The sequence below is a fragment of the Denticeps clupeoides genome, chromosome 18, assembly GCF_900700375.1.
Source record: "Denticeps clupeoides chromosome 18, fDenClu1.1, whole genome shotgun sequence".
Lineage (NCBI taxonomy): Eukaryota > Metazoa > Chordata > Actinopteri > Clupeiformes > Denticipitidae > Denticeps > Denticeps clupeoides.
This window is the reverse complement of record NC_041724.1, coordinates 8477455-8494688: the sequence shown is the minus strand read 5'-3', so window position 1 is coordinate 8494688 and position 17234 is coordinate 8477455. Positions and strand designations below refer to the sequence as shown.

The 17234-nt window shown below is 39.9% G+C and overlaps 1 protein-coding gene across 3 annotated transcripts in view; it reads right to left on the bottom strand.

Annotated features, from left to right (window-relative positions):
• Positions 1–10577: 10577 nt before the first annotated feature.
• htr4 (5-hydroxytryptamine receptor 4) overlaps positions 10578–17234 on the bottom strand; it is a 71251-nt gene continuing 64594 nt past the window's right edge. For all 3 annotated transcript variants that reach the window (XM_028960850.1, XM_028960849.1, XM_028960848.1), the window contains one exon: positions 10578–14346. In XM_028960850.1, the coding sequence (XP_028816683.1) occupies positions 14259–14346 (88 nt within the window). In that variant the 3' untranslated portion in view covers positions 10578–14258. The remainder of the gene's footprint in view (positions 14347–17234) is intronic.

The window sequence follows — 17234 nt, the reverse complement described above, 5'->3', positions numbered from 1 at the left end:
AGGAACCGTAGCGCGCCCGTTTTTTGCTTCCTGCCACAAACACATTCCTGAAAAACAAGCGTTCCGTCATTTTTTTACGCACAGTAGGATAGCAAACGTAAACTGTAAAGTGAGAATTCTATGATAAATGAAGAATATGAGCACAACATTGTTTTTATTTCGCGTAGGATACATGTTAACTCCAACATTTAGATATTGGCACGTTTTAGGTCGGAAGGATTTAAAGAATGGACGACTTCCAGAAAAGCCAATCATCGTCAAGCACACCTCCGGAAAAGTTGAAAGCTAAAAATCGACTTGAGTAAATTAAGAAAATACTTAATTTACTTGGTTACTTTCATAAAGTGAAGTGATTGTCACATGTGATACACAGCAGCACACGGTTCACATAGTGAAATTTGTCCTCTGCATTTAACCCATCACCCTGAGTGTGCAGTGGGCAGCCATGACAGGCACCCAGGGAGCAGTGTGTGGGGACGGTGCTTTGCTCAGTGGCACCTTGGCAGATCAGGATCCGAACCGGCAACCTTCTGATTATGGGGCCACTTCCTTAACTGCTAGGCCAGCACTGCCCCTTCAACAGCATTAGTTGTTTTTGCGGTATAATGTGCAAACATTGTTATGTTCAGACCACCCCACAAAACATTTTTAAGCACAGTTGGACAGAAAAGTGCCCAAATTCTGAATTGTGTGGTCCATCTGAAACATTACAATAAAAAAGCCTAAATCAAAATGTCCATCAACAATTCCTTATTAATAAAACCATGCCTTTGTTCTTTCTATGGCAAACAGTTGTATATTGGCTGTTTTTACTGACAAAAGAGCACAATGACTGCTGATATAAGAAATGAAATAAAGCGTCCTGCCACACAGAATACTACAGCATTAGACTGTACAGCTCTTGTTCAGTTCGAGCAATTTAATGTATGGAACACACAGGCAAAAAGTATACACAGTGCATCCGAGCACTAAGCACAGTGCTTAGAAAGCACAGGTCCATAACTATTCCCAACCTTTGTCACATCCTGTTTCCCCTGTCTATATAAGGTCCCGCAGTTGACAGTTCATATCAGAGCACAAACCAAGCAAGAACTCAAAGGAATTGTCTGTAGACCTCAGAGACAGGATTATCTTGAGGCTAAAATCTGGGAAAGATTACAAAAGCATTTCTGCTGCTTTTGAAGGTCCCAATGAGCAAAGTGGCCTCAATCATCTATAAGTGGAAGATGTTCAAAACCAACAGGACTCATACCTAGAGCTGGCCTGCCACCTAAACTGGGTGACCGGGGGAGAAGGGTCTTGGTCAGAGAGGTGACCCAGAAGGGCAAAGGAGAAACTTCTATAAGGACAACCATGTCTGCAGAAATCCACCAATCAACCCTGAGTGGCCAGACGGAAGCCACTCCTTAGTGAAAGGCACATGGCACACACAGAGTTTGCCAAAAGGACTCTCAGACCATTAGAAACAAAACACTCTGGTCTTTGGTGTGAATGAAAGGTGTCACATTTGGAGGAAACCAGGCACCGCTTATCACCAGGCCAATACCACCTCTACAGTGAAGCATGGTGGTGGCTGCAGGAACAGTGAGACTAGTCAGGATAGAGGGAAAGATGACTGCAGCAATGTACAGAGACCTGAAAACCTGCTCCAGAGCGCTTTTGAACAGGTTCAACTCTAAATGTCCTTGAGTGGCCCAGCCAGAGCCCAGACACGAATCCAACTGAACATCTCTAGAAAGATTTTAAAATGGCTGTGCGCCAACACTTCCCATCTTTCAGAGGTGCTGCAAAGAGGAATGGTTCAAACTGGCCAAGGATAAGTGTGGCAAGCTTGAGGCAACATATTTAAAAAGGCTTTAACTGCTGCCAAAGGTATATCAGCAAAGTATTGCTGTGAATACATGTGATGTATGTACAGTTTTTTTTTTTTTTTTAAATAAATTTGCCAAAACCTCAAGTCAATTTTTTTCACATTGTCATTATGGGGTTGAATTGCAAGAATAATGCATTTAATCTATTTTGGAATAAGGCTGTAACATTAAAAAAATTTGGAAAAACTAATGCACTGTGAATAGTATCTGGATGCACTATATAAGTGAAATGATTGTCATTGTGATACACAGAAGCACAGCACACGGTCCTCTGCATTTAACCCATCAACAGCCATGACAGGCACCCAGGGAGCAGTGTGTGGGGACAGCGCTTTGCTCAGTGGCACCTTGCTGGATCTGGATTTGAACCGGCCACTTCCTTAACCGCTAGGCCACCACTGCCCCACTGCATAGGCTATTATACTTACTACCGCATGCTTTAGGCTACAGACACTCAGCATTGAAAATTGATGCTAATTATCTGGTAAACTTTTTCTAACAGCAGTCAAGTTGTCATTTGTGTCAAACAAATATTCTTGAAGTGATGCGTGGAGCATTATATGTTTGGGTCAACAACCTTTTTCGGAAGATTTCATCACAAGTAGCAGAATAACGGAATAAAGAATCATCGGACACCTTTTTATAGGTTGTTGTGCTGCGTTCCGCCCAGATACAGTGCTGCTGTTTTCTGAATGACTGTTTTGTAGGCCTTTTCTCTTTTTTTCTACCTCTCCGGATTAGATGTTATTTAATAAATGTTACAAATACATTTAATACTACAGTTTCCATAATAATGTATGCAATACAGACGCTCACCAAAGAACATGTTCTGTTTCAAAAGGAACACTGGTGTATTTTACGTCCCTGGAAGATAAAAGCAACAAAACAAAAGCAGCAAATTGTTGTTATTATAATTATTATTATTGATATCATTATTATGCTTTAACCATATAATTATAATCTAATAATTATAGTTATAATTATTCATGGCTTCCAGTAAAATCTTGTAGTTAACAAGATTGTCTCTAGTTAACGTTGTATTTACCAATGAAAGCTGAATCAAAGTCTTTCAGTTCCTGTGCCATGCTCAGCTACTTCACTTAAAATGAAAATAAAATGGAAATGACCTTCAAGAACAAAAATAAAGCACGTGTAATATTGATTTGACCAGAAGGTGGCAGACTTGTCTTCTTCTTGCATGATATTTCAATACAAACGTCTAAGAAGAAAAACCAGTAGTTTAAACTTAAAACACAAGTGGATGCGACTACACTAGTTAATAATGCCATTTTTAAAAAGTATTCTTTTGCATTTCAGTGATCTTTGAGCGATGGGGAAACTCTGTCTGGCCGGAAATGCACTGTGAACGTCTTACTCATTTTGCACAAATTTCATCATATTTTTACTTACACTCCTGCATGTGTGTGTCTGTGTGTGTGCAGTATGATGTTTTCTTCAGTTGCTTTAACCACCTCCTTCCAGTTCCATATCAGCTCTGCTCTGTTCCGTATCAGCAAGGCTCCAGACCTGCCCAGGACCACTGGCACTGGACATCCTCCTTCTCATCTTATAAAAGAGGCTTGAGGAGTATAATTAAATTCCAGAGATTAAAAACTAACCTGATATTTTCCTCTAATTACCTGACAACATTCTCTCTTTCGGTTGTCATATGGAAATGACGTTGCCATGGAGATTGTTCTTCCCTGACCCATGAACTTTAAACTCTTCTGTGTTCTATGAGTTTTGCACAATAACACTTATTATGCAAAACATATTATGTTACATACTATGTTCACACTGTATTTAGGACATATTTCATCAATCATACTTCAAATGATTAATTTACAGTAGTATGGCCATATAAATTCGTATGACAGAGTTCAACAGAGGTGGACGGCAATGAAGTAAAAGTAATTCACTACTGAACTTAAGTAGTTTTTTTCATGTATTTGTACTTTAGAGAGAGACTTTTTAGTTTACTCCACCTCATTGTGCAAAATTTGTTGTTGCTTTTTACTTGTGAGTTATTATGTAGTAATTTAACTATTGCATAACATCATTCTTATCTTATAACCTCTCGGGTGACTTAAGATGTTAATTTTTAAACACAATCTGCACAGCCCAGTATTGAATTGGTTTGTTGAATGTCAGTGAGAATGTGCAACTTTTTAAACAAAACTGGAGTTTAATTTCCAAAAAGAGTGATTTTTAAAGAAGTCTTTGTGCAAATGGAGCTCCTCACATGCTCAGTGCAATTACAACAACACTAAAGCCTTTATTCTATAGTCACTGATTTTCACATCATGGAAATTGATTGCCTTCAATGTTTTGTGCTTAAGATCATTTTAATGAACGTCAGAACATTCAACATTCTGTTGAAAATTTTTGTGCCAAAAGACAGTCTTATAAAATTAGTTGATTAAGCAAGAGCTCTGTTATAAAACTGAAAATTGAACATTGAAGCATAATAAATTACTGTACTTGTAGATTAACTGGAATAAAATATTGATTTGAGAATCTCTGCTCTAACTCAAGTACACAGCTTGTGTGCTTCATCCACCACTGGAGTTCAACATATCACATTGTAAAAATCCTGTCATGTGTCATGTTCGCACTAGAAATATGTTTATTGACCTAGAACACAAAATCATCCGTGAAAGAGAACAATATGTTCACAGCTTGTCATGAGATAATTTTTCCAACTTTATGAGCTGACAAAACCTTTCCATAGAGGGAAAAAAATCACCAATAATCCACAAGTAGAGATGTTGTCTGCCTTACTTTGGGCATTTCCAAGAAAGCTTATTAATGGTAATTAAACAAAAGTGTATAATTAAGAAATAAATAAAACTACCAAATTTTTATTGGCTTGCAGACTTTACAATTGTAAATAGAAGTGATCTGACAAATGAAAACCATGTCAATGTGGTTTTTTAAATGTTGTAATTCAACTATATATACACATACACACGCACATACATTGACTCTCTGCATGCCTTTCAGCTGCCTGCCCACCAGAAAACAGTCGACAGCAGAGGCTGCTCGTGCCACCGTCCTCTTCCTCACATTTTCATTCTCACTATTTGTCCTTAGAGGAAACTGTCTAATTGACCAATACAAATTGTTGAAACAAATCTGTGTTCAACTGGATAACATTGTGTAGCCAGCAGTTTGTGGGTACGGTGCTTTGCTCACTGGCACCTCAGTCGCATGTTGGCGGATTGGGATTCAAACCGGCAACCTTCTGATTACGGGGCCGCTTCCTTAATCGCTTGGCTTCCTGACCCATCTCCACTGATACACTACTACTACTGATACACTATGTGTGTCAGAAGTAGTAGTGTATCAGCAGTAGTAGTGTATCAGTGGAGATTTGACAGAATGGACAGATATGGAAAGATGAAAGGTGAAAATAAGACATCATATTCTTGTACCCAGCAGTGTAAGAATATTGCTGTCCCTGTTTGTATATATGTGTGTGTGTGTGTGTGTGTATGTGGATATATATATACACACACACACACACACACACCACTTCGGGTAAAGTTGCTTAAATTTACGGCTTTTAACAGACACCCTTTATCTAGAATGACTTACAATCACTAGTTACAGGGACATAATAATATTGTGTATAATATTAGCATACCACGAGATCTCCAGTTTTTCTTACAGTCCAAACTGTAACTGTGCACTTCCTTCCTACGTGAATCAAATACAGCATCTAATGAAGCTCTAATGAAAGGATTTTTAAAAAAATAGGCAGCAGTTACAAAGTCTTCTGTGGAATCCATCACAAAAAAAACTTTTATACCTTCATTGTGAGCAAAAGGATAAAAGTGAGCCCTACTTCTTGGGATTCAAAAAGTGCACAAATCTAAAGAAATCATTAAAATTTGGCACGCTGGGTGGATTGGGGGTGGGGTCCGCAGGCGTGTTGGAGATGGATAAGTGGGTAATTACTGCACTGCCCCACCAAATGGGAACGCAGTTCACCGAATATTGGCGCTCTCTGTTTTTCCCGCTCTAATTGCACTGTGAAAATCCTCCTTCACGATCAGGGCGAATGCTGCTGCGATTTAGGCACGGCACGGTTAGCGCCGGGCCCGTTATCGCGCTCGACATTTGCGCTGTTTGCTTGTTCCCATGAAGCGCTTCACTTGTTTGTTTTCTCTAACTGGTTCAGATGGGTGTGGTGTGCTGTGCCAGATTAGAAATAAATGAAAGGATTTCATGAAAATTCTTTTTGAAGGGTCTGATCATGAAAAGTTACTTAATTTAGAATAAACCAGCCCTAAAACATCTAAGAATGGGCATTATCGGCAGCGTTCAGTGCATTTAGCATTGCGATCGTGAACAAATAACAGCATTTTCCAGAAAACTAGAAATATCAACAAGAAGTAAATATAGAAACCTGACCCCAACAGTGTAATGCAAATGTTTGGGCAAAGGTTTTGGCCACCTCAAGAACATGACGCATTTCTAGTATTTTAATTCCAATCACATATATGTACAAAACGTATGAAAACTAATAAAATGGCCTGAAGGAAAAAACTAGAACACACCCTTTAGCAAAAACCACAGCTTGTAAACAGTTTTGCTCGTCACTGTGTTCTGTTCCTCAGGGTGGCGGCTGCCGGAGCCGATCATGTGAAAACGAAGTGATTGTCATTGTGATACACACGGTGACACAACCAAATGTGCCCCCTGATTTTAACCATCACTCTTGGTGAGCAGTGGGCAGCCGTGACAGGCGCCCGGGGAGCAGTGTGTGGGGACGGTGCTTCGCTCGGCGGTTCGGGATTCGAACACACGGCCTTCTGATTACGGGGCCGCTTCCTTACCCGCTAGGCCACCACTGCACCATGGGTAACACTGGGAGCACTGGGCGCATGATGGGGACTCACCCAGAGCAGGGCATACTATTCACACAGTCCACCTTGCCTTTGGATGCATAAAGAAAACCGGAGAACCCAGAGGAAACCCGCGCCAACACGGGGAGAGCATGTAAACTGGGAGCCATCACAAATAAACCAAGCTATTAGCTATTTCTAAAAAGTCTAAACGTCTCAAATAAAAGAAAGCTAAGGAAACTGTGATATTTGGTGGTTTGGTGAACATCATATCTCCTCTTGCTCCACTTGTTTCTTTCATGTTCTTTCCTTTACAGTTCAAGCTTTGTGGGTTTAAAAGGATTTTGAGTCTCCAGAAGTTTCCTTTGTGAGCAAATCCAACATTTTGTGCCACTTCACCGAGGCCTCAGCATTTTATTTAGCAAAGAAAAGCAAGCATTGATCGAGGGTAGGACTGAGTGCAGCCGAGATGGTCAGACTTGAGTTCCGTTTTTATTTTCCATAAAGGTAATTCAACCCAGACTTCATACTCTAGTCCTGTCTTCTGTTCTGGGTGCTTTCAGAGCTCATGGGGGAAAACAAACTAATATTACCAATAATAACAGTGATTAAAACGTCAGAGACATTTATGGAAGTGTTTTCTGCCATGTTCTGCTGTGACAGCTGTGAGGAATTGGTAATACTTAAAGGTTTCCATCTTGTGTGTCCTATTGTTTTTATCTGCTGCATATTCCATTAAGTCTGTAAAGCTTTGGTCTGGGAAACACGATGTGTGGCTCACGTCTATCAAAGTTCTACAAGCGAGTAAGTAGAGCCAGATGGTCCGCGGCTTTGTTCTCGGCTTCGGCTGTTTAGAAACGACTTCAAAGACGTGTGGCGCCACGTTGGTGTAGAGAGCAGCATGTCTTCATGGCAATCTGTACCGAGAGGTACGGTGGATTAAACGTTCTCTGCACGTTCTGAACGAAGATTTGGTGTAAATGTGTGTTTCTTTTCATCACTGCTGGCTCATAAGAAAACAAATATGCAGAATGAAATATTAAAATAATGCATTAAAGGAAAGTTTTAGTACATTTTTCATTTAAGTTGCATATTTGCTACTTTAATTCACCTTCATTTTGCAGTAAAGTCAATGTGCAGCACCAATCAAAGGTTTCCACACACCTGTGCATTTTTTACATTATAGAAACAAACTTAAGATACAGGGCTAGGGTTAGGGTTAATAGTACAGGTTATGTAATAAACAAAAGCGTGGAATGAGTCTCTCTTTAGCAGGGAGTATTTGCTGTAATGGCAATATTTCACACTGTATTCTTTCTCATACCACCTTAATTAAACAACGGGGATGGTTTCTAACAGTCCTGAATGTTTATGCTGGACATTTTCTTACGGAAGTGAAGTGATTGTCATTGTGAAACACTGCAGCACAGCACATGGTGCACACATCGTGTCCTCTGCATTTAATCTTGTAGCTATATACATATACATATTTATTTTTTGCTGCTATTTACCTGTTTTTGCTGCTATTACTTCTGTTTATATCCACTTTCTGCTGTAACAAATGCAATTTCACACTTGTGGGACTTATAAAGGTTGATCTTATCTTATCTTATCCAGTGGCCACGAAAGGCTCCCGCGGAGCAGTGTGTGGGGACGTTACCTTGCTAAAGGGGACCTCAGAAGTACCTTGGCGGTTCGGGATTTGAACCCACAACCTTCCGATTATGAGTCTGCTTCCTTACCCTCTAAACCAACCACAAACAATTCAATTATTCACTTAATGATGATGACAGCCAACAGTGAAAAAAGCAGCCATGAAGGTAAAAAGATGTGACTCAAAAAAAAAATCAAATGTACTTCAAAACAGATTAAATATACTTCACTTTCTTCTGCTACAAAAACAGTAAATATGTTTCTTGCATTGGATTCTTAAACTTGACCTGCATCTTGTATCCTAGTAATCAGCATGAATATTAATCACAAACACGATCATCCAAAATGATTAAATGATTCTGTTAAGAATGAAAAGGTGCATGCTGATTGGTAATGATTGGATGCGGCTGGGGAGCTCGGGAAACTTGATTTTTCTAAAATTTAAATAAAATGAAGTAATCTGTCACATTTAATATTTTAGCATTGCCGTAATGTGAAAAAACCAAACAAACCTCCTGTCAGTAGCATTATATAAAGTAAAAAAAATACAACAGCTTTCTCATAAGCATTAATTAGACAGCTTCGTTTAAAAGAGCAAACTAATATCAGACGAATCCGCTCTTATCTGTCAACCCAGGCCACCGAGCTACTGGTTCAGTCCTTAGTAATCTCTCGACTGGATTACCTCAACTCCCTTCTAGCTGGTCTACCTCTATGCACCATCCGACCTCTACAACTCATACAAAATGCAGCAGCACGACTGATCTTCAACCTTCCCAAATTCTCCCACACCACCCCTCTGCTACGTTCAAAATACTGATGCTGGCCTACAAAGCCAAACATAAAGTAGCCCCATCCTACCTCACAGACCTTATTACACCTCGCACTGCACCTCGTATACTCCGAGCCTCCAGTACTGCTCGCCTGGTCCCTCCATCTCTGAAGGTAAAAGGAAAACATTCATCTAGACTCTTCTCCATCTTGGTCCCTCGGTGGTGGAATGAACTTCCCCTCGAGGTCAGAACAGCTCAGTCACTGAGCACCTGCAAACGACAGCTCAAGACCTTCCTCTTTAAAGAATATTTAGATTAAACTGTAATTTTCTTATTGTCGAACTTGTGTACAGAATCTACAACAGAGTTAATCACTAAACTTAGAGCCCTGGACATCAACACCTCACTTTGCAACTGGATTATGGACTTTCTGACCAGCAGACCACAGCATGTAAGGTCAGGCTACACCTGCTCCACTACCGTCACGCTCAGCACTGGTGTACCACAGGGCTGTGTGCTGAGCCCCTTCCTCTACTCCCTCTTCACCCACAACTGCCGACCTATGTATGGATCAAACTCCGTTATTAAGTTTGCAGATGACACCACGGTGATATGTCTCATCAACAACAACGATGAGACTGCCTACAGGGAGGAGGTCCAGCATCTGGCCACTTGGTGCACAGAAAATAATCTTCTCCTAAACACCACCAAGACCAAGGAGCTCATTGTGGACTTCAGGAGGGAGAGAAGAGGCTCGCATGATCCCATCCACATCAATGGGATGGCTGTGGAGCCTGTTACATCCTTTAAGTTCCAGGGGACCCACATCTCAGAGGACCTGTCCTGGAGCATTAACACCTCCAGCCTAGTCAATAAGGCTCACCAGCGCCTGTTCTTCTTGAGAACATTAAAGAAGAATCCACTACTAATCCACTACTATCCTGGTGAACTTCTACCGCTCTACAATAGAGAGCATCCTAACCAGCTGTCTCACAGTGTGGTATGGAAGCTGCACTGTTGCTGAGCGTAAGGCGTAATGTAAATAAACCAACCAGACCTGCTGTAACCTGTTTATTTACATTACGTCAATGTTAAAATATTAGGTGTGACAGATTACTGTCATTTTTTAAAAAAAATTCAGTCTCTGTCTGGCGCCCTCAGGTAACACAGTTACCTTCACAGAGGAGACAAGGAGGAATACTTCCTCATTATCATCGGTGGAGATAGAGATCTGGAGCACAGATCGGGATCTCAATTAAAAGAAAATAATTATAATAATAAGCAGCTAATTGGCTGGTTGTGAGTGGGACATAAAACGGAACAGTAAAAACAATACATTTACATTGTATGTAAAAAACATTACATTAACATGCAACAAAAAAAATTGCCATGAAGAATGTTTCCGAAGAATGTTCATAAGACAAAATGAATGAATAACATCTCTTTTAAGTTTAATCATTGTATTAGCTGTCACATAGCAACAGAAAAAGTAATACACACAGCTCCCTTCAAGAGAAGCCTTACATGAAAATATCCATCTTAATCCAACAAATAAATATTGAGTTTACAAAAAGAAAAAAAAAAGTTCTTCTACAACTTGTTAGGAGATTTACAACACATTCATGCTGTGAGCTTCAGCCTCTGGGGGTTGGAGGAGTGCCTACACACTGGAGTTAGAGAAGAGGTTTTTATTATTTTTTCTTTTTTGCACCAAGAAAGCCCCCCCAGGTCCAGGAAATGCATGACTCTGCGTGAGCTCTGAACAATGCTTACATCAACGCAAAGCTATGCGGTGATAGATCATCACACACACTCGCACGAACAAAGAGTGTGACGGTGTCATGCTGTTTGCAGATTTCGGGGATATATGACCTTCATCGTGACCTGCGTGTTGCCCTGCCTCGCCGTGTACCGCCCTCACTGTTTGCCCTGAACAGCGCAAGCCCACTTAACTGCCCTGACAGTTTGACTCCACATTAATTCCTGGTTAGGGAGGAGCCCCGCTTCACAGTAGTCCACACTGTTTGCTTTTAATCACTAAGGATTTGACTGATCGAAGAATAGAAAACTCTTTTTAGGAGACGCCTACCCACCCACACAAGTCCAACTGGAAGATGAATGCACACACCCAGTCCTAACAGAAGTTGTGTGTGTGGTATTCCCACAGGTAAGTGTGGGATCTGACGTTCTGCTCAGGCCAGGATAATGCCGTGATACCCATGGAGGATATAGATAATCATTTCTATTAGGATGCAGTGGAATTGTTTAGGGCTCTGGTCATAAGAAGAAAGAAAAAAACAACAGTGAATAAGAAGAAATTGGGGCTGTGAAGGCACGACCAAGTCATTTTCTCCCCATTTTTAGTATTATTTAAAAGAGTTTGGTCAACAGATAATGTATAGAGTATCTTCCACAATAAGTCTGTGTTGAACAGATTGGCATCACCAGCTTGAGAAAAATTCCATCAAGGAACACATGAAAATCTCAATTTACACTCTCTGCATTAAAAATATACCAATATTTACAAAAAAACTAAGAAACAAACCAAAAAAATACCAGTTCAATATCCAATGCACCAAGCCAATGAAAAAAAACAAAACAAATAAAAAAACAGAATAGTACTTATTTTTAATAGCATGGCCTTTGCCTGCTTATACAGAGAAGCACAACTAAGCGAATAACGCCATAAATGAAAACATTCAGGAAAACTAGAAACCTGTATGGAGATTTATGATTGCCTGGTTATAAGATCTTTGTTCAATGCCAGTATATCGTATTAGATATACAAATTTTTAATTTCTAGAAGGAAACCAAGTCAATGTTATATTTATTAGATTTTTTATTATTTCACTCTAAAATAATAATAATAATAATAATAATAATAAATACTACTTAGGTCTGGTATAGTATATTCAGTACCAAAACAATCCACAATCATTTATGAAAATGTAATTATTATATCATAAAAGTGCTATAAGTGCATCATTTGCAGGAGAGGTTGCGATTTTGAAATAAAAAAAAAATATGGAAAGATATGGAAAATACTGTAAACCATAAATTGCTTTCAAAAGAGCAGACAGAAGCCAGAAATAATGACTGGCTGCAATGATTTCAATTATACTTCAAAAACTGGCAACAGCAACCTTCACATGTTCAGGGTTTACATCGACATACAATACACCACTTACAACCAGCGGTCATACAGGCTCTAGGGCCCCGGGCATATTCATAATGTATTTAGCCAGCCTTTGGTTAGGGACTGAAGCTCCATTGTACCCTGCCTTGCCCTTGCGCTCTTATTCGGTCATGCTAAAATGCAACGTGAGTCCGAGCTACAGGTTGTGAACATTTGTGAACATTCCGATGCTTTGTTTGAACAGTCTGAGGCAAAGAAAAAAGAAAAACAGGAATTAATAACAGTTGCACAGGCAATGTCAGAGTTATAAATATAGCAGGAATGACATCTGTTAAATGCTACTGCTGGATGTTGAGGAAAATATACACCACAGCTTCAGTTTGCCTGGTGAAATAAAGAGAAGAGCTTATAGGAAGGTCTGGCTTTGGTGATATATAAATAAAGTAGAGTCTGACGTTGATCAGAAAGGCGGCTTGATGAGAAATGCATAACCAGCCAGGCGACCAGCCTCCTTTCCCGTTGAGAAACATGCACGTTGACATTTGAGCTATATCATTTAATGAGCTGAAAATTGCTCACTAATACAAACCAAAGCAGCCTGCTTTGATTTGAACGGGTACACATGGGAACTGCAGCTCAATAATAAAAAAAAAATAATTAAAAAAAGACAAATCACTGCAAAGGATGTGGAGACATTTTCGGGGGCAGAAAGGAGCCAAACTAAATAAGGGTAAATCATCAGGGCTCACAGAGAGGTGCAACGATACTCGAGCCAAATTTGAAAAAGGGAGCCAGGAGTCTTGAAAAATGCACCCTACTTCATTACAGATTGGGGCTGAAGCTGCTCCGGGGTGACCTGCTGAGATATCATTTCCAGGTAATGGCGAAATGATGTTGGGTAATAATGACAGCGTCAAAGTACCTGGATGTCCAGCGAAGCACAAAGAAACTAGAATCGCGAGGATAGAATTCGTTTCCTCAGTTCACATTTGAATAACAGATAAATCATGCAATGCATCTTGTTTTAGGTTTTGTATGATTTTTGCCGTGCAACATTAGTCGCATCTTCTAGTTATTTAGTAATTATTGTTTTTGTTTTTCCTCAGAAAATTTTTGTAGTAATTTTAATGAATATGTAATAGTTTTGACTACCTTGTTACTTTTTTCTTATGTTGTGCATTAAAATTGTATTTAAATTATACTTACATTTTGATGGTGTGTGGGTCTCATGGAATTAAGGTATATAAGGCATATGTTTAAAATATTATGTAGGGTATAGGCAATAAAAAAAAAAATTAACACCATTCAACCAAAACAAAGAAAAAAAACTGCCAGGTAGTGAGCAAAGCAATTTTCCCCACTCAAGAGCTATCTCTTTTTATGATCTGGCTTCTTGATACTGAACCCCTGCAGAAAATGGAAAGTGGGAAGTAGGAATTGGACAAAGTGCACAATAAATTGCACGCACCCTTCTGTTGGAACCATATTTGGCAGAACAAATAACCTCAGAAATGAATTACATTTTTCTTTTGGTGTAGGAAGCGATGCAGTAATGAGTGATATTCAATTGAACATAACCAGCATCCCAACTTTAACCAAGTACTGGTAAGAAGTTACATTTTCTGGTTATTAAAAATCATTATTTAATGATGAATGTTTCCCTAAGACTTTTAGGCTTAGAATCCAGACAGGTTTACTTATTATCAAAATATAACATTGGGTTTAGAGAATGGAGATAGGTTTAAATATATATCTTTAACTTTTACACATAGGAAATATATTTTATTAATTTACTAAATCTCAAATTTCACATATGAAATACCTTTGGCAACAAAATTCACAACAAAAGAAAAAAAAAGTCACTGGTCCTTCATGTCTCAGCCCTGTACCCGCAGGAAGAGGCTGGCTGGAGAATGACACCTTCCAGAATGGTTTTGATGAAGTTCTCCCCAGTTTGCGAAAGTGTCCATCACAGTCAGAAGCAGGACTCCTGGGACTCTGTATCATTCTGTAGTGACAGCTTCTCCTGTTCTGTGTGGTTTCCATTGTGAAGAACCGAATACCTGCAAAAAATGATTGCGAGAGAGAAATGAATGCCAGGTCGTATCGCTTTGGATGTCACTTAAAACTGCACTTCACAGCTCATCTCTTGACACTGCTGGAAAGGAATCTCTTTCAGGGGCTCCATCCAGAGACTTGCCAAGTTTTGCACAATACACAATTAAAAACTCAAACATAAACACAGTTTACAGTAAACTTCTAAAACCTATTGGCTTTGTTCATGTTCATGCATTCAAGTTAAAGTTAGTATTTGTTAGAACAAACCAGACCCAAAGGTGCTGAAATTAGCTACAGAGATGTCACTGCTTGTCACTGTTCTTCGAAAGAAAACTGGACAGACAAAACTAGAGTTCCATTTTCCATTTGTGTCCATTTTTGTCAGTTTTTTAATAAAATGGAGATACGAAGGAGTGCAAAACCACTTGTATCTTGAGGCCGCTATCTATTTCAATGTCACCTTGTGTTAGATGTGAAGGCTCTCTCACCTCCAAGTTACTGCAGTACGGCAGTGCACACTACTGCAGTAGTGTTATTTAATTGACTCCTGTCTCCCTATCTTGACTCTACCATGCAAGGTCGAGTTGAAATTAAATATATTCAGCACAATTTTTACTGACATTACACCCATACAGGATTTGAGCCAATTCTACATTTAATATGCTCTGCAAAATAAAAAAAACATTTACTGGCCTCAACTTTTTTATATAAATCATTGTGCAGTAACTAGCATTCCCTGTAGTGCAACAAATTGCATTTTGACATAAATGAACATTTGCAGGAGTTTTGGGCAGGGAAGGCGCTGAGTTACTTTGAGGTTTTGCTAGAAAGTTAAGTTTCTCCTTCTTCACTTTCTAGAGTTCAAACACACCGACATGAGCTGATAGCATTCGCAAAATGAGTCAGAGGAGCTGCCCACAACCCTTTTGTTTAGGATACAGAATGTGTTACACGCCTGGTGAGACGCTTCATTTAGCCGGGTGGAGACGAATGCGCCCGCCTACTGGTGCTTCGCATGCCCTTCGGCTCAAAACCATTATGAACCGAACCCCGATAAACATGCAAATCTCGACAATTCCGGCAGAGAAATTGTGCTTGCAACAGCAACAACAACTACAACAAAAAAGGCAGCCGAGGATGCCTCTAATGTTTCACAGCGCAAAAAGTTGAAAAGCTGTCTTTTCAATGGAGCGGAAGCCAAAATTGCTGCCATATTTTGACCCTCTGTCCCATCATTGTTCTGTTTGTAATAGAATGGCTTTCTGCGGCTTGTAAAAAGAGAGAGGGAGAGGGAGAGAGAGAGAACAGGATACAACTGTGTGGTGGTTTTGTGTAGGATGCACATGGTCTTTCTGCATCATTAACACACGTTTGTGTTCTTGAAGGAGGCATGGCACGAATCTAACGGAGAGGGAATCGTTAGCAGTGCGCTGATCAGAGGGACGACCAGTGTTAAGTGTCTGACCTCTGTGTAAGGTCACTACTAGGCTGAAAAAGAGAGAGAGAGAGAGAGAGTCCCATCTGGTCACTTCCGCTCCACTTCCATCCACACTTCACTGCTGCCGTTAAGGTCAGAATCACAGTGCACATCGCTTAATGGAGGAAAAGCCACAGCGGGGCTTCCTCTGACATCCTGAATGTAAGCACACAGTCCGCTGAACTAGTTAGCCTTTCAAATAATGTGTTGGTTTGACTGGAAAGGACGGAGAAGACAAAGATCAGCTGTGCTGGGAACAGCGGAAAAGCTAATAACGGATTTCAGTGGGCGCCAAGGCGACGTCTCACATGAGCTCCCGTAGAAGTTAAAACTGTTGCCATTTCCACAGATGTGTGAGTTGACTCGCTGACAGATAGAAATGTCAAAACAGAACAGAAATGACCCAAGTGGCCAAATGTCCCAAGAAATGAAGGGCCCAATTAGTGGCAATACGTTAAACCTTAGCCAAAAATGTTCTGAATGCCGTGCTGGGAGCACGGTGCCTCTTTCACATCTGTTGCCATCTGTTGATTCAGTTCATGACTGGTTTGTGATTAAATAGCAGAAAGGTTACCCAAAATTTGCAGACCATTTACCAACTGAAGAGGAAACCAACTGTGTCAGGAGAAATTTACTACCGATTTTATGACTGATTTAGCCGTTCCGGGCTGATTTTCCACTTCATCGGCGGCCATTTGTGAGCCGATGTATTAGTGGACTGCCATGCCATTGGATTCTGTATAACCCAGACCTTCCAAGATATTGAAATCTTCAGGGGATATTTTTGTGGTGCTGAGATGCAGCACACATGGAATGTCAGATTTACTAAACGTGGCAGAATGTGGTCCCAAGATGACTACAGAAGATATCACATTAGTGATGAACCATGAACAAGTGGTATTAAGAGGAGGACGGCAGGAGACAGGATTGCATGCTCAGTGTTGCCAGGTGGATGGCAAAAATTTTTGGGAAAAAATGACTTCATCCTTATTTAAGTAAGGTTAAATACTTAGGATAGAGTTTATGCAGTTTTGGTGCATATGACCATATATACTTATTATATACCATTGTCATGATCCAGTCTGGAAAGGGATACTCCGGGTCCAGGGTTCGGATTTCACGTTCACGAAGTTTCACGTTCATTCTGTGTTAATATGGTTCCTGATTGTTCTCACCTGTGTATGCCTGTATAAAGCTTCCCTGTTTGTGTCTGTTTTCTGTCGGGTTGTTGTTGAGTTATGTTTCTTCCCCTGTAGTGTGTTTAAAGTGATAAACCCCTGTCTTGTAATGTTGTCTATATACTGAATTTACACAACATATACTGTAAAATACATATTGTATGTACTGTAACAATATCTATTGTAAAAGCAATAAGAAACATGAGGGTTTGCCCCATTATTTCATCATGACAATGAT